The following is a 19159-nucleotide window of genomic DNA, read 5'->3' on the forward strand; positions in this document are numbered from 1 at the left end:
AAGTTGTTTAGAAATCAGTTCATTTAGCTACAAAGAGAAAACAAAAAGAAATTTAAAAGACTTAGTAGCGTCGGGCATGTGAGCCTGCCCATTCCTCATTATTAACAGTTTACTAAAATGAGTGTCTAACCACCACCCATAAATCGTGTGCACATGTGTGTATTTGAGGCACAGGTGGGGATCCCCATTTGTTTGCCCATTGTGAGGCTGTCTTGTGCCACCTTGGGGTTTTTGTAAAGGGTGAAGGTCCCTGAATGGAGGAGGCCTTGTGCCCTGCCTGGTTTTGGAATCTTTGCTCTTAATCTAAAGGAAACTGCAGGACATGCAGTTGGAAGTCTATGTAACAAATCACAAGTCTGGGGTCCAGAAGCAAGTGGAGTGTGTGTGTGTATGAGTGGTAATAATCTTTCAACCTTGGCTTTTGTCCCCCACAGCCCAGTTGTTACCCTCTACCAGCAGCCTGATTGAAGAGCTACTGTTTTAAATATCCTCCGATTGTGTGTGCTCAAGACCTCTCCTAAATGTTATCAGATAAAAGCCTGGACAACTGGGTGTAATTCTCTTCCAAAAGTGTAGGGCATTCTGCACTACTATTAGAGGTTGGATGATGTTGACCTGTTGTGTGTATAGGGAAAAGGAGTTGCTTGGGAAATCCTATATTGTTGGCATGCTCTTTACCTCAGAGCCTCTTTAAAGGCAGGCTGCACCAAAACTTTGCTAGTTAAGTCTAGTTTGTACAGCTTGTGTATTTTTAGTACCAGCTGTTGGTGCAGAGTTTTTTGGCTTCAGAAGCTGTGTAAGTTCAAGTGTATACTGTATGAGAAAGGGGTGGGGCAACAGAAGCTTTTTATAGGGTTTCAACTCAATACCATTAATTTCTAAAGTAGTATTTTGAGAATTTAACAGGGGAAGTAAAACTTGTATATAATGTTTCTTTAATTCTAACACGTATTTAAACTGACAGGGAAAAAAAGAATTTTATTTTCAAGTGATACTTTCCGTTCTTTTTTTTTCTTCCCTATCAGAAACTGGTTCTTCAGCTTTCAGTGCCAATTAAGAAATGCTATAATAAGCATTTTACATTCTGTCCTGCTATTTGACTTTAGGTGTAAATGGGCCTAGAATGTTTAGTAACTAAGTGTACATAGTTAAACAGCTAGAGAGCTGACATCCGGTAAGTTTGGTGTGATATTTGGTTTGTATAATATTATTTCAGCATACTATTAAACCATGCAGAATTCCTCCTAGAAAAGTATTCAAGAGGATGCCAGAAAGGCCATGTTAATAATAAGTTTCTCTATTTCAGTAGATTTTGGGTGTGTTTTCTTCCTCACTACTGTTTTATGCTTTATTATAGTTCTTTGATAACTATGCTATGTGAACATATGGAATTCTATATATGAGTATTAACTGGCTTTGTAGAAACCTCAGGATACTGTCAGCTTAATAACTGTTGTTTTATGGGTTTTTGAGAGGACATCTTAAAAGTCAGTTGATAATAAAGTTTTCATTAATTACTTTAACAGTTTCAAGGTAATATTAAAGGCAATTCAACCAAAATAAAAATTAAACAATAATATATACTTTTGGTTTGCTCTGTTGTAACAGTTTAGTTATTGCTAGCTTTCTTTCCCATCTTTTACTGACTATCACCTTCCTGCAAAACTCAAATACAGTCTTTAGTTCGTATGGTCGCATAATATATTTAATTGTTAATTATACATGTTTTTGCTCTTGATGATACGCTGCCTTCTTATATTTTATTTTTGCTTCTGAGAAAGTGTTACATAAGTGATAATTATATTTATACGTCTGCTTAAAGTAACATAAGTTGATACTTTGTGATAAGCCTTTGCTTCATCTTAATTACCAGAGAAGCTTATAATTCATTGAGATATTTCTTTATATTTGTGTTTGTTTAGGATATGTCTCAGGAAGGCTATGGAACTAGGTCTCAACCTCCTCTGGCTTCTGGAAAACCTAACCATGAAGACTTGAACTTAATACAACAAGAAAGACCATCAAGTTTACCAGTAAGACAGTTAATTGATTTGGAAATGCAATGAGTTACGGATTTCTAAAATGAGCATTTGCTTTTGTTTATTGTACTTTATATTAAGACTTGGGGGACAAGTTTCTAGATTTCAGATGTATTTGTGATTTATTAATTTTTGAGCATTCCCTTCTTAAAGGAGCTGTGTAGTTCTGAAAAAGTCTTTCATTAGTAGGTCTCTCCACGTCTGGTGTTGTAGGAATCTCTGAATCCAGGTGGAAGCCTTTATTTGGCTGATAGGTTTTGTGGCAGAAAGATGTTACTGTTGTACAATTGTGCTTTGCATAGCATGTTGCTTTCTGGTAGTGATTCAGAACAGAGGTATCTATATAAGAGTTAAATGGAAAGGAAATTCCCATTTGGCAAATAATCTAAATGATGAGATAAAGTGTCCAGTGGTAGTTTGAATTTCTTTAGAGACTTTATGTCATGAGAAATGACTTAATCTTTTTTTACCCAAAAGAAAGTATTTTAATTTAAAATTGGAAAATACAGCTTCTAAGTGTTTACATTAGCAAATCACTGTATTGGGTCTGTTGACTATGGTAGTAGCTGAGTTACAGGTTACATGTTAATTTCCTTTAATAGTTCATCTGTGCTTAATTTTCCTTTTTCCTCCCATAGGCAACCTCATTTAAATTAAAATGAATTCCTTGTAAATTAAAAGAATATATGTATACAAACAAATTTTTATATTTATTTTCTTGTTAAAATATTTTGATTCAAAGAATTATTGTTATTGTTTAATCTCTATTAAGAGAGAGTGTTTAAGGTAGGAGTTCAAACTAACCATGATTGTAATTTGAATTTCAAATATGTTTACATTAAATAAGATTTATCATATTGTTGCTAAACATTTGAGAACCAGCATTTGTGAAGAATGTTATATGTGACATACCCATTTCTAAGTTACATGTAGCCTTAGAGTAGAAGGTAAGTAGAGGCTACATGATATGTAATATCTTTGCATCTGATGCACATGTACTTGAAACTCTAATTTTTACAGATTTTATTTCTATGGTGGGAGATGTGTAAAATTTACTGTGGTCATTTTTTTAGTTACATTGAAATATTTATTGTCTAGTTATTTGGTTTTTAAAAGAATGAAAAAGGTAATGGACTCTGTTTTATGCTGTAAACTTTTTTCTTCAGCAGATAATCCGCAGTTTGGTGAAGTGTGTGTGTGTCTGTGTGCGTGCATGCAAATGCACGTGAATGCTGATGATAAATGCAACATTTACTAAATATTTGGAAATTGGCTTGTGGTTTTAGGAAATTTAAATTGACTCATGGAAAGGTGGACAGTGAATTCTACTTTTTTCCACTCAGATTTTTAGTGTTTTAGATAAGCCCATCCTTATAGGTTTGTTATTGGCTGGTGATGTGTACTGTTTTACTGGTTGGAAAGTTTGTTATAAATTGATGCTGCTTTTCTGCATAGGTCTAAGAGTAGTCTGCAGTGTACTGCTTTCTTAATATCCATTTGAACTTTTGGGTCACTTACTAGGCTGTGCTTCTTTTCATTGCTCTACTTTGGAATGAATGGTTGATGTTCAGCTAACTCTATAGCATAATTAGGGGAGTGCTGGGGTGGCAAGAAGTGTGGTAGTCCCAGAAAACTGAAGAGTTCTGCTTTGGGATGCTGCTTTTTAAGTCAATTATTAGAGAAGAGACTCGAAGTATTTTACGAAGTGAACCAGTATATTCTTCAACAAGTTAAGTCTTTTGGATTAATTCTATTTGTATATGTATAATGGCTTACCTTCTTCCTTAATGCTTATCTTGCCTCCTCCCATAGAGGATTTAAGGTTGCTCATAATACAAATCTTATGAAGCTATTGAAAAAAGAAATGCCCTGATTGGTATTTTCTTTTTGTTTTTTGTAACTCACAGATAAATAGGATGCTGATTGACTCAATAACATTTCAGTAATCTTTTTTTAGAGATGAACGTTTCCAGGTTTTATGGTGAGCACATAAAAGCATCAGTTAATGAATAAAGGAAAAATCGTAGAGCAGTTGGTTGTACCTGCCTAAACCCCCTGCCCTCAGTCTGTTAAGATAAAAATTAGCTTCATTTAAATGAATTTTAGTGCTCTACTTTTCTTTCAACAGGCTTTGTTTGTGTAGAAAAGTTTTCTATGTAGGGTTTACAAATATATTTTTATTTTTATGTAAATGCTGCATCAATATGTTATATAAAACTAAGGTAGTTACAGTTTGAGGGAGAGATTTGTTGTTATTCTGTATGGCTCTAATATCATGTGTTTTTACTCTTACTAAACATTTTAGTTCCCTAACTTGGGTAAATGGATTGAATAAGTACCATGAAACTATATGTATTTGTTATCTTATCTGAATTGATTAGATCTTGTGTGGATTTAGGCTGTGTCTTTTCAAGTGGCAGTGATAAAATTTTTTCTTTTTACTGAAGATTAAAGGCAATCCATCATATTTTTAGTCTCTCGTTTTGTAATGTTGAGTCAAATTCAGGGTCTTAGCTGTTCATTTAAGAATACGTGGTAAAAATTATTCTAATGTATAATAAAATCTACAACCATTGTATAAGTGACTATAAGAAGAAAGCTTCTGAAGTAATTGTTTCTTAATTTTTTGCTTAAATTGAGTTAGATTGATAGAGTTTATAGTGTTTTCTGATAGCTCTGCATGTTTGGTATTTTCTTTAGTGTATTTTTGTTATACAGTTAACTCTCCATTATGCTTGATCTAGAATTTGATTCTCTCAGCAAGCTGTCTCTCACTATTGTTTAAATTGATATTTGTCTATATTTGCATGTCATTAAATTCTTGGTGATCTTTAGTAGCTGATGCAGTTTTGTTTTCTGGCTGACAAGGCTCTTTAGATCATCCACATAAAGCTAGTGACAGATAAATTAATATTTGTTGTCTTGCTGTCTTGGGGCCATGACCAGTAATGTTTACTTTTCACTTAATGCACTCAGACCTAAGCTCAGAACAAATCTTCTGTAATAACATTTCTATTCTGATTTCTTTATCTGTTAATCATATAACCTTTTCCCAGTTGAGGTTCATTAGCTTACATATTCTTGATGTTACCATTATTAAGAAATCTTAGTATATAACATATAATATAAAAATTAGCTTGAAGAATTCTATCTCCTTGAGATATTACCACTTAAAATTTTAGCACATTCTATAGTTGTTTTCTACCTCTAATATTGATATGAAATGAAGCCATCATTAAACAAAACATGCAGTGGAATGCTAAAAAAAACTGTTACAGCTTATCAACACTTTTATTTTGTAAACATTGAGTATATCTTAACTTGCACTCTTAAGATAACTCCCCAAATGCAATTTTAATACATTTCTGTTGAGTCTTTTTAACTTTTTCATCACTTATGGCATTTACTAGTAATCCTCTTATTGCTTTCATAGTTGTCTTGCCAGACCCTCTTATCCCTAAGAGACGAGGATCTATTTTTATAGTATTTGTTATGTTTTTAGTTCAGTTCAATCACTCAGTCATGTCTGATTCTTTGTGACCCTGTGGACTGCAGCACACCAGGCTTCCTTGTCCATCAACAACTCCCAAAGCTTGCTCAAACTCATGTCCATCAAGTTGGTGATACCATCCAACCATCAAATCCTCTGTCATCCCTCTCTGCTCCTGCCTTCAATCTTTCCCAGGATCAGGGTCTTTTCCAATGAGTCAGTTCATTGGATCAGGTGGCCGAAGTATTGGGGCTTCAGCATCATTCCTAAAAGAAATCATTCAGGACTGATTTCTTTTAGGATTGACTGGTTGGATCGTATTGCAGTCCAGGGGACTCTACAAGAGTCTTCTCCAACACCACAGTTCAAAAGCATCAATTCTTTGATGTCAGCTTCCTTTATAGTCCAACTCTCACATCTAGCGTGACTACTGGAAGGACTGATGTTGAAGCTGAAACTCCAATATTTTGGCCATCTGATGCGAAGAACTGATTCATTTGAGAAGACCCTGATGCTGGGAAAGATCAAAGGTGGGAGGAGAAGAGGATGAGATGATTGGATGGCATCACTGACTCAATGGACATGCTGCTGCTGCTAAGTCGCTTCAGTTGTGGCCAACTCTGTGTGACCCCCTAGATGACAACCCACCAGGCTCCCCACGTCCCTGGAATTCTCCAGGCAAGAACACTGGAGTGGGTTGCTAGTTCCTTCTCCAGTGAATGAAAATGATAAATGAAAGTGAAGTCACTCAGTCATGTACGACTCTTCGCGACCTCATGGACTGTAGCCTACCAGGCTCCTCCATCCAAGGGATTTTCCAGGCAAGGGTACTGGAGTGGGTTGCCATTTCCTTCTCCACAATGGACATGAGTTTGAGTAAACTCCAGGAGTTGGTGATGGACAGGGAGGCCTGGTGTGCTGCAGTCCATGGGGTCACAGAGTCAGACACAGCTGAGCAACTGAACTGAACTGGAAAAACCATGGCTTTGACTAGCTGGGCTGTTGTCAGCAAAGTAATGTCTCTGCTTTTTAATATGCTGTCTAGGTTGGTCATAGCTTTTCTTCCAAGGAGCAAGCGTCTTTTAGTTTCATGGCTGCAGTTCACCATCTGCAGTCATTTTGGAGCCCCCAAAAATAAAGGCTCTGACTGTTGCCACTGTTTCCCCATCTATTTGCCATAAAGTGATGGGACTGGATGCCATGATCTTAGTTTTCTGAATGTTGAGTTTTAACCTAACTTTTTCACTCTTCTCTTTCATTTTCATCAAGAGGCTATTAGTTCCTCTTCACCTTCTGCCATAAGAGTGGTATCATCTGCATATCTGAGGTTATTGATATTTCTCCCGGCAATCTTGATTCCAGCTTGTGTTTCATCCAGCCCTGCATTTTGCATGATGTACTCAGCATATAAGTTAAATAAGCAAGGTGACAGTATACAGCCTTGACACACTCCTTTCCCAATTTGGAACCAGGCCGTTGTTCCATGTCCAGTTCTAACTGTTGCTTCTTGACCTGCATACAGGTTTCTCAGGAGGCAGATCAGGTGGTCTGGTCATTCCCTTCTCTTGAAGAATTTTCCACAGTTTGTTATGATCCACACAAAGGCCTCATAGTCAATGAAGCAGAAATAGATGTTTTTCTACAATTCTCTTGCATTTTCTATGATCCAACAGATGGTTGGTAACTTTATCTCTGGTTCTTCTGCCTTTTCTAAATCCAGCTTGAACATCTGGAATTTGTCAGTTCATGTACTGGTGAAGCCTGGCTTGAAGAATTTTGAGCATTACTTTGCTAGTGTGTGAAATGAGTGCAATTGTATGGTAGTTTGAGCATTCTTTGGCATTGCCTTTCTTTGGGATTGGAATGAAAACTGACCTTTTCCAGTCTTGTGGCCACTGTGGAGTTTTCCAAATCTACTGGCATATTAAGTGCAACACTTTTACAGCATCATCTTTTAGGATTTGAAATAGCTGGAATTCCATCACTTCCAATAGCTTTGTTCGTAGTGATGCTTCCTAAGGCCCACTTGACTTCACATTCCAGAAGGTCTGGCTCTAGGTGAGTGATCACACCATCGTGGTTATCTGGGTCATGAAGATATTTTTTGTATAGTTCTTCTGTGTATTCTTGCCACCTCTTTTGAATATCTTCTGCTCTGTTAGGTTCATACCTAATTATTATGTTTTACTCAGTAAGTGTTTCTAATAGAATTTATGTAAGAATTGTTTAATACATTCTTCCCCAGCTTCAGAATTTTCCTTTTAATTGCTTATAGAATCTTTTCCAAGGTATCAAACTGACATTCAAAGAGTGTATATTCTCCATATGTTACTTATTCTAAAAGATTATATGAATGTGATATCTGTATTGGCAGGATGGTTTTATTCTTAAAACTATTTTCTTTTGTTGCAAAATGACATTTGCGTTTACTTCGATAACCTTAAGCTCCAAGAAAAAGTGGGCACTTTTGTAGTATTAATCTAAAAATTGTGTGAAAACATTATTTTCTTAGTAATATATATTTTTAATTGTGAAAATAAACTGACAAACAGTAATCATAATTTCAGTAACATAGTACAAAAAATATGTTGCTAATGAATTATTTATAAATATATATAAAAAATGTAAAAAACAGGTTTTGAATTTTTATCTTCCTTGTTTTAAGCAAATAGTGCTCTCTCCTCTAGGGATTTGAAGAGTTGCTGATACTCCTCAGTTTAGAAATAACTTGTGTTTTCTTTAGAGTGACCTGCCACTGGTTTGTATTTCTGATAGCAGGTCCATTATTCTGTTTACCTAAGATACAGACTAATGTCAATCATATTCAAAAGGCCTTTGAAGGCCCATCAGGTCATTAAAAACCTTGTTCTGACCTTTTCTTCCTTAAATAGGAAACATTTAAAGAGGTTGACATGAAAAGGGTTTGAGCTTTCCAAGTTTAGTAAAAACTCTAAATGTCTTTTGGAATAGGGCTTAGGACACTTCTATTGAGTTTGCAATTAGAAGGAAGTATTGAGGATTACATAAAACATTTCTTTCCACTTTGTGAAAGGAAGGAGGTAGTAAATGCTGGTTGTTCTTTGAAATAGTGTTAAACAGGATGTTGGAAGCCTGAAAGAGAATGGTTGGAAAGCTGTTATTACCAGGAATATTCTTTGGGGTTAGGCATTAGCAACAGAGCATGTAATCTTTTGCCTTTACCGAAGAAGTGTACTCTATGTGTGTGTTTGCTTTATTAATGTTTAATGACATATGTGGGGTTACGGGTGGATTGTCATGTACTTTGGAAGCATGTAAGAAAAGTAGTATGCTAATAAGAACATTTGAAGTGTGTGGATTTGATAATATAGTTCCTATGAAGAATTACAAACTATTGGAAAAAGCTCTGGTAAACGGAGCATTTTTTTAAACTTGGTATTGCATTTTACCAAGTTCTCAACCCATCTAAGAACACAGATTATTAAGATGATCTTAACCTGTTAGTTGGCAGGTTTTTGTAAAACTTAAAATCTGTCAAGTAAGAATTAAATGTATGGCTACTGAATGAACTTTTAAAAACAGTTTTTTTTATTTATACCTTGAGCTTGATTTAAAGGTTATCATTAAAAGGTTAAGTGCGTAATTGTCGTTTGTTGATTGATTGTTCTCAAATCATCTTGAACATTTAAAAAATTCCAAGTTAATAAAAGAGAAGTTTAATCTATTGTTCCCTTATCCCATTGTTCAGCATTGATTATCCCCGTGTGCAGCTGAAGACGTCAGGTGTTGGTTATCACTGTTTCCTAGGTGTCATTAGACTGTGTTGAGTCTTGGTGTCATGGAAGAGTTGTAGAAAGTGGGTGTCTGGTGAAGGGAGCAGGAGGTTCTCTTAGGATGAGTCTTGTCCACACAAGTGTCTGTAGACATGGTTAACCATTTGGTACAGTTTTGAAACTGAAGGTACAGACACATTTTAATACCTTGGAGAAGTGTTAAGTGGAGCACAGCACACTCCGTTTCTTAACTAGGATTTACCATATTTACAAATGTAACTTTAGCCTCTGATCTATGCTATATGGAGACGTCATTTTTTTTTCAGATTAAATTTGAGAGAAATATGATAAGACCTTGCTTGAAAGTCCTAATTTAGAAAAAATGATAGTGACTTTGACAGACGTTTATTTTCTAACATGGATTATTTCTTTAAGATGTGATAATCTGTAAGTTTATCCCCCAGAGTATTTTTGTGATACTTTGAAAATAGAGGAAACAGTTGAACTTGAGCAAGGTAAGAAGTTGTAGGAAGTGGAAAGGTATGTTTCTCCCTCTTTCAAAACAATCTTCCACTTAAATGTTTGTTCTATAAATGAATGTTTAATAAAACCTCACCAGTTTGGATTTCTTCCAGGTTATAGCAGGCTAAATATATGGAAAGTCTGAATAAATAAATATTTTAAAAGAACTATAGTTTGTTTTTAAATAACTCAAATGGTTGTGTGCAGAGTGTTTCTAAATTGAGATCTTTTAGTCCTTTTGAAATGGACTGGATAATTCTAAATTCCTTATAGCTGAGATATTTGCTTAGTGGCAAAGTGTTAATTCAAAAAATTCATCTAATTTTTAAAAGCACGTTTTAACTAAGCATATCCCCCTGCAGACCTTTTCACATAATATTCTAAGGCTTTCCATTTAAAATTTGGGGGAAAGGAATTTTAACCCATTTTATGGAATTGTCAATTCAAAAGAAAAAATGAATTCCCATAAAAAATACACAGTAGATAAAATTGGAGATGAAGAGAGGCTGAAACATAACTGATTTTCAGGATATTGGTTTTGATAATAGAAGGAGAACTATGGTCTATAGTTGATAAATGAGGCTCATTAAGTAAGGGATGATAAATGCAGATATTCCTGGCTAATAGAAAAGTCGGCATACATATTTTGCTGTAACAAAGGGGAAACTGGGAGGTTCTGACCAGCTTTTGGCTCTTCAGGGGGCCTGTGTGAGACCATGGAGCCTTCTCTGTGGCCTCACAGGCTGGAATGCATGTAACTCTCAAGTCTGTCTGCAGACAGCCACAGAATCATACCTGGACATAAGCCTGTCTTACCAGAGGGACAGTCTTTGGACAGAAGTGGGCAGGCAGCAGTGTTGGACTTTTGTACAAACCACGAAAAGCACTGTGTGTGAGGGATTCTCATATGTGGGCACAGGGCCTCAAAATACGATTTAATCCATTTTTGTTGAGTCTTTTGACTTATGGCATTTACTAGTCATCCTCTTGTTATTTTATAGTTGTCTTGCCTCTCTCTCTCACCCCAACAGACTAGAATCTTTTCATAGTATTTATTATGTTTTCAGTAAGTATTTAATAATAGAATTTATATAAGAAGTTTTAAATAAGTAGGTTGTTGTCAGTGTAGCTCCTTTGAGTTTTAATTTTGATTTTTTATGTGAGAACAAAAAAATGAGTGATGTTCAGAAGTACCCTTTCTTATTTTAACCTACCATTTCTGTTTCTACAAATGGTAGTTCTTGGCACGTTGAGCTAGAAAGCCTCCCCTTTTTCCTCCTAGTGCTTCTACTGTTCTACCCCTCTAGAGGGGTACCGGGCTTCCTCCAGATTATACAGGCTTAGCCATTGTTAAGACTTTGAATGCATTGAACTTTATATTAGCCAAGTTATCTGGGAAGTAAATTTTAATTTGCCGAGATCTACTTTGTAACTGGAGGCACAGGTCTGGTTTATGTAACAAGAGATATATAACCAGCAGGAACTCATAGTAGCATTTGTAGACATGTTAATTGCTCTTATTTTTCTTTTGAAGTGGAGGTAACTATTTTTAATAATAACTGTCAGTTTAGGAAAGGAAATAAATATATATAGAGAAGGTTCTTACCTGAGAGCAAAAATCTCTATTCTTCTTTCACAGTGTAAGATTTTAGAGTTGTCTCTCTCATCTTTTTTCTCTGCCTTCACAAAATTGTTGTAAAATAACTGAATGGTCTTGTTTTCCTTTGTTTGGGTCAAGAAATTTTAGCTGAAAATTGTTACTGTGTGAAAGAAGATTATTGACTCAACAAGCCTTCAATTTTCCGTGAATAACACTCCCACCCCCTAGCTTCAGGAACATGCCGTGCATGCATTCTATTTTAAAATATAGACTGTAATTTAAAACAGGCAGTTTGATGCCCCACTGAACTTTGTTTAAGCCTTGAATAAAAGAGGGGGAAAAATGCTTTAAGCCACAAAAAAGTGACTAAGCTTTCACAACCACTTTTCTTCATAGTACATTTTATGGGAAAAAAAAAACTTCCAGGTACTGATGTTTTCTCTTTTCTTATGACCTTTATTTTCTCCAGTGTTAGACTGTGGTGTTTGCGTTTTTTTCTTTTTATTTCATTATCGGGCTGTCATCCACTGCTGAAAGTGTTCAGAGTAGTGTTCATTTGCACTGGAATGTGTGTGCTGTGTGCATCTGTGCATGTTGTCCACATACAGTGTGTGTGAGAAGACTGATTCTAAAACTGAACACATAGTCTTTAGTATTCACTTATTGATAGCTAATTTTCTAGAATTCTCTTTGTTTTAAGTAGTACCTGATTATTAGACTAAAAGTGAAAGTGTTAGTTGCTCAGTCATGTCTGACTTTTTGCAGCCCTGTGGACTGTGTCCATGTAATTCTCCAGGCAAGAATATTGGAGTGGGTTGCCATTCCCTTCTCCAGAGTAGTAGACTAGACTGATATAAATGTTTAACTGTAATTATTTTTTACTCTCAGATTGTTATAAAAATGATTCACTGGAAAGAAGCAGTTGATATTACTTGCCTCCCTTCTCACAGAAATGAAAGTGAACAGCTTATAATAACTTGTATGGAAGGAATGATGACTTTGTTTTAATAAAATAGTATCTTTTGAACTGGAAACCTGTTGTAATGATAATGCTGAATGGGAAACAGAGCTGAGTCTCAGCCAAGGTTCTGATCTTGAGTAGTTCGTGTCACTGCTCAGGATGTGTGTGTCTGAAAAGTGAATGTTAGAGCGTGTTCCAACTTCTAGATTTTACATTAAAGGCTTTTTTTGTTAGTATATAAGAAAAGCACTGATAAAAATGAACTCTCTGCTTTCAGGAAGAAATTGAGTGAGAGAAGGGCAGCCATCTAGTAATTGTCAGTAATGGTCTGTGTACGCCCTTGGTGGTTTCTCTCCCATTCTTAGGAGCCATTTGCTTTTGAACATATTTAGGGATTTGAAAGTGAAAATCACTTAGTCATGTCCGACTCTTTGTGACCCCATGGACTGTATACTCCATGGAATTCTCCAGGCCAGAATACTGGAGTGGGTAGCCATTCTCTTCTCCAGGGGATCTTTAAACCCAGGTCTCCCGCATTGCAGGCAGATTCTTTATCAACTGAGCCACCAGGGAAGCCCAAGAATACTCAAGTGGGTAGCCTATCCCTTCTCTAACGGATTTTCCTGACCCAGGAATTGAACCAGGGTCTCTGCATTGCAGGTGGATTCTTTACCAGTTGAGCTACTAGGGAAACCCTTAGGGATTTAGGGCTTTGGGTTTGCCTGATTGAGAGCCTAGCCTTTCTCTTTAGGTCATTGGGGAGCCGTGGGCCTTTTTGTGGACTCTGTCTCTAACTTCTCAGGAATTGCAGAGGTACCCCTCTCTCCCCATGTGATCAGTCTGAGAGGCTGAGATATTTGAGTCGGGGACATCTAGGGAGGAGAAAAGTTCACAGAGAAATTGAGGAGTACATATTCCAGATTCTTTATGAACTCCTGCTAAAGCGGGGGTGGGGGGCGGTAAAAATGACAAAAAAGCTGCAGGACAATGAACTCTTGTCACTGTGTAATGCAGAGTCTAATGCCTTTTTCTCCTGGACCAGTGGGAACGCAGTAGAGACAGTTTTCTGAACTAAGATGATAAGGCATGAATGGATTTTAATTTCATGCTGCTGAAAGAAAGGCCCTGCTAGTCTGTATCTGAGGACTCTATTTACTTCTGGCACTCCAGGTTTACATTTATATATCATAAAGTAGTTTAATAAAAATTCTGCTTTCTCAACTGAGATTTACCATCAGTGGAAATATTAGTGACCCAGAAATATAAGAGCCACCATTTCTTTTCAGTGAACCCAAACCAGTTTTAATGCCCCCCTGCATTTCTACATTTATGTTTCTGTGTGCTTTTTAAGGCTTTGGAGCTTGCTGGCTTGATCTGGGTAGAATGCTATGCTATTAATACAAGTCTTATTTTACTTGTTACTTTACTTCTGTTTCTATCAAAGAACATAATGGTGTACCTTGAGGTGGTTAGCATAGACGCCACCTGATCCGCAGGTAAATGCCTTCTCTCAAAGTAGGCTAGACTGACTGAGTGACAGGACCGTACAACAGTATCTTCCTGCTCCCATCTGAAACCTGCCCTGATACTGATACTCTTCTCCTTTTTCAGAATTTTCTAATGTAAGTAGGGATTTTCGCTGGTCTCTCTTTTTTCCATGGATTTGGGTGGTTGAGTGCAGTGAACCACTTAATACCTTCTGTCACTAAAAATATGTGGTTGGTCTTTTGTAAGTATCTGTATCTAGAGAAAATTTGGCTTCAAAATAATAATACATGAACTATATGTAATAATTTATTTGTTATCATTTTAAAATATCTTGTTTTATATAAGTAAAATTTTCAATTAAGTGACCTGGAAACTGCTAGTAACAGAAAAATAAATACGCCCAGAGTAGATTTTTAGTGAATATCCTAGGTAAAGTACATAAATTTTAAAGGACTCCTTGACATCTGTTTTGCCTCCTCGAAGCCACATCCCACCCCATTCTTCTATTTTTGAATGTCTGGGACTTTCAGGTTACCAAGACAAGTGAATTATACAAGGCTTTTTAGTTATGAAAAGCCTTCATTTTCAAAGTGCGCTTATTACTGCCAGAGACAGACAACTTTAGAGCTCTTGTATTGTCTCAATAATGAGGTGAGTCAAATTATTATATTACCATAGGTAAAGTAGATGACCGGTGCAAGTTCGATACATGCAGCAGGGCACTCAAAGCTGGTGCTCTGGGACAACCCAGAGGGATGGGGTGAGGAGGGGGGCGTTCAGGATGGGGAAACACATGTACACCCGTGGCTGATTCATGTCGATGTATGGCAAAACCCACCACAATATTGTAAAGTAATTAGCCTCCAATTAAAATAAATAAATTTTTAAAAAGTGATAGCAGTGAGAATGCAAAGGGAGACTGTTGTGGAAATAGAAGGAGGGTGAATGGTGGATGCTTTAAAGGTTTTTGAGCTTAGTGACCAGGAGGTATGATAGCGTTGGTGACAAACACAGAAATGATGGTGGGGAGTTGGTTTTGGGAGAAATGAATACCTAGAGATTTTTGAGATTAAAAAGCGTAATAACTGAATAACTGTGCTGGAATTCTAAAGCTCCTATAAGAAAGTAAGTCAGCTTTGCTCCCACAGCCTTATTTTTTATATAGTTCTTTATATGAGTTTAAAATGGTTGCACAGGCTTTAACTTTACATTTCATTTAAATTCTTGGAGATGATTTGAAGACTGTCATATCAGAGTTTGTATAAATAACTCAGCAGATCATTCCAGAAAGTTTCTAACTCTAATTGGAATAAGACAAAAGAGTACAATCTCAAGAAATAGATGAAACTTTAGTATTTTTTTTTTCTTCAGTTGATATTCATGGCTGGTCTCATTTTCTTTGCTTTTAGGATAGTGTAGTAAGTTGTATCCTAATATGTAACTTTCCTTAGATAGGTCCAGGTTGTTTTATATTGCTCTGTTTGGTTTACTTTTGAATGATATAGACTTTTTTCCTTGCTGTACCAGTTCATTTTGGAGGAACATTCATTAGTTATCTCATTATAATTTCTTCTTTCCATAGTTTGTTTTGAGTATGTATGTTTGTGAGCCTAGTATACAAATTTGTGTCTTGTGTTGGCAGGTGGGGGGCAGTGTGTGTTTTCCTCTTTAATGGTGACTGTGCAAGGGGGCAGGGAACCTAGTTTTAACATGCTGTTTTTGAAAGATGTTCTCTTTTACTTTAGAAATCGTTGACCCTTTGACCACCGAGAGTTTCTGTGATACATTGGAATCCCAGCTGAGGAAGTGGGATCTCAGGGGTGTTACCTTGAACTCTAAGGGGATACTCTCTTGGTTTTTGTCAAGCCTCCCCCCCACCCTACATTTTCTTTACTTTTTGAAGTGCTGTCATTTTCACTTCCTAAATACAGAGCAAAGGTTTAATATAAAGAGTTCTTAAAATGTGTGTATTTCTACATATTTAATTTGATTCAGGTTTTTAAAATTCTGTTTCCTAAATGTGAAAATAGAGACTCAAAAATGGCAGCAAACTTGCCTCACAGTTCGACAGCAGCAGAGTTACATTGAGTCTGTAGCTTTTTCCATTATAGCAGCTGCGTATATGCCCACTCCCCATGTCCTCGTGAACTTTGCTAGACCTGAAAGTCCTTCTTTTTTAAAAAATAAAACGGTTTTATCAATTTGATTAAATTCATGAGCATCCTTGAATGAATATGAATCGGTTCAAATTTCCCCAAGTTTTTACTTTTCATAGTTACTACGTTTATGCTTCTCCTGAATTATCATGCCTAAATGTTGACACCCTCAATTAAGGCACAAGATGTCACTTTACATGGAAAAATTCAACTACATTTAACAATCATTTATTGATTGCCTCCTTTGTTTTAAATTTTATATTAGGTGTAATAAAATAAAAATAAAATTGTAATTATTTCACCAACTTATTAGTGTGTATTCTTTCCTGTAAAAATTTAGGGACTTCCCAGGTGGCACAATGGTAAGGAATCCGCCTGCTAATGTAGGAAACGTAGGTTTGATTCCTGGGTCAGGAAGATCCTCTGGAGAAGGAATTGGCAACCAACTCTAGTATTTTTGCCTAGAGAATCCTATGGACAGAGGAGCCTGGTGGGCTATAAGTCTACGGGATCGCAAAGAGTTGGACATGACTTAGCGAATGAGCATGCCATGCACACATGTGAAATAACAAGATATCCTTTTAAGTCAAATACATAACATACTATATCTGTCTGTGTCTCTGTCTATCTAGGGACATGCCTAATTGATGTAGAAAATAATACCTTTTGAACTCTGCTTTTTTAATCTCAACTGATTTCAGTGAGGTTAAATAAATATGTTATGAATCAGGTTATATTTTGCACAGGAGAAACACCTGGCTTTTCAATATTGCTTTTTCAGTGAGTTGTATTTATTGATGTTTAAAGTATGCATCCTAAATAAGGCACTTTTGCAAATGGTTAATTCATAAGTCAACTTTGTTTAGCCAGCAGTGGAAGCTAGTGATAGGACAAATGATAGAGGGAATGAAGATGACTTTACAAATATAAATAGATTTAGATACTGTATTTTTTTTTCAACATTACTATCTTGTTATGTGTGCATGCTAAGTTGCTTAAGTTGTGTCCAACTCTTTGCGACCCTATGGATCATAGCCTGCCAGTCTCCTCTGTCCATGGGATTCTCCAGGCAAGAGTACTGGAGTGGGTTGCCATGCCCTCCTCCTGGGGATCTTCCCAACTCAGGTATCAAACCCGTGTCTCTTGTGTCTCCTGCATTGGCAAGCAGATTCTTTACCTCTAGCATCACTTGGGAAGCTCCTGCTTTTTCATTAAACTGACTAGTTTTACTTCTGAATTTACCTATAACTATTACAAACCTAGTTTCTTACTAAATATGTAAAGTTTAATGTAATTAATACATTTTTTGGCCTCTGACTGAATTTTTTTATATTGTGGCATTCTAATATAAACTGTGACCCAGATATTGTATAACTTGGTGACCACATTTAAGAGTATAGATTTTTTTCATGTACAAAAGTGTTTAAAAAACAGCTTGGATGTCTTTCAGCATGTGTTCCTATGAATTATAAATAAATTTGTTTATTTTTAAATATACCGATGGCTCCTTTTAACTCAAAAGAGTCCTGTTGTGAGAGAGGTTTTCATTTCCTAGCATGTTTTTATATAGAATTTACAACCTGGGTGCTTCTAAAAAAGGTTTGAGTTGACCTACAGTAAAGTATTTGTTTGAACTACTGAAAGTGGAATACAAATTTTTAAAAAATGTTTTAAAAAGGTAGACACAAACAAACCATGATAATGCAGTACCAGAAATAACTTAAACTTAAGACTGCATTCCTTACTACCAAGGTAGAAGGGGGAAATGAGGTTATATAATTTACAAACAATAAAAAAAAACATTTTTAAAGGAAGGACTATCACTTTTCCCCTATTATTTTTTAAAAGGAATATGCTATAAAGGAACATATAAAATTCTCCTGTTAAAATAATGAATAATGCCAAAATATGGGTTTTCTGGGTTTTTATAATAATATTAAAGAAGTATTTTCTTCTTTACTTGGGATGATTATCCAGGGCCTGTATTAGGCATCCTGCCACACGAATGAATGATTGGCTCTTTTTTTCTATAACTTGCTCAAGTGTCAAAATTATAAATTCTGCAGTTTTGTCCAAATTAGTAGCTGCTTGAACCATTTTCATTTCACATTTTTAAAAATAATTATTTTGTAAGCATATTATATATTATAGAATGAAAGTCGTTTAGTGATAAAAAAGTTCAGTTGTAAAGAGAATATATTTAATCAATTTTTTGAAGGATAAATAGTATTTTGTTTTGTACTTTGGCATTTTCTTGTTGTTTGTTTTATGGGAGAAGATTGATAATCTTTGTGTTATAAGAGATACTTGGACTTAAGCTTAATTGATGAGGCTGGTGATGTCCTAAATTTTACAATACAACATTACATTAAATGGTTTAATTATCATTACTCCCATTTATATCTCATGGCAAAATTTATGCAGTTTATTTTTCTTGACCCTCTTGGCTTGAGTTCACTATGAAGTTGGAGATGTGTTTTTCAGGAGAAAAAGAATAAATCCATAATGTGTCTAGTTCCTTCAGAGTCACAGTGGGGAGGAATGTTAAAACAGGTGTGATGTATCTATATCTACACACCCACTTCCCCCCGCCACCCAGCTCTCAGGATTGGCTATGAGAGAACAGCTCTGTTTTGGTGGTTGTGTCTTGTGTTTTATAGAGAGTGCGTATGGGTAGCAGGCCAGTGACCCGGTAGAAGAAAAGGACCTTGACAGCAGCCTGGTTTTTAGTCCACAACTTATCTTTCCTTTTCGGCCATTCGGCACCCTTAGCAGGGCTGGGAACAGAGTGGGCCCTTTAGATCTGTTGGAAAGGGACAGCTGTATTATGCTCCTCTTGTTGTAAAGAAATGGGACTTTTAGTAAATGGCTACCGACGCCAGTATTCTTGCCTGGAAAATGCCATGGAGAGAGGACCCTGGAGAGCTACAGCCCTTGGGGTTGCAAAGAGTCAGATACAACTGAGCACACACATACAAACCAATAAACTGAATTTGAGAAGAAGAAAACTTAACAGCGGTAGGATTATAATACAACGACCTCTGTTCATTTGCTGGCCTGTCGAGTCATTTATAACCTCCTTCAAGTAAAAACAAGTCCTAGTATTTTGTTAGTTCATCCGTACAGAGAATGAATCTTCAAAAAGACTTTA

General features: G+C 36.1%; 1 protein-coding gene across 1 annotated transcript in view; it reads left to right on the top strand.

Moving 5' to 3' along the window:
• The window catches only part of ARID1B (AT-rich interaction domain 1B), a 424182-nt gene that overhangs the window by 154212 nt on the left and 250811 nt on the right, over positions 1–19159 (top strand). Inside the window, exon 4 of the mRNA XM_052645664.1 lies at positions 1923–2033. Within this exon, the coding sequence (XP_052501624.1) occupies positions 1923–2033 (111 nt within the window). The remainder of the gene's footprint in view (positions 1–1922; positions 2034–19159) is intronic.

Source organism: Budorcas taxicolor, chromosome 9, assembly GCF_023091745.1.
Source record: "Budorcas taxicolor isolate Tak-1 chromosome 9, Takin1.1, whole genome shotgun sequence".
NCBI classification, from domain to species: domain Eukaryota; kingdom Metazoa; phylum Chordata; class Mammalia; order Artiodactyla; family Bovidae; genus Budorcas; species Budorcas taxicolor.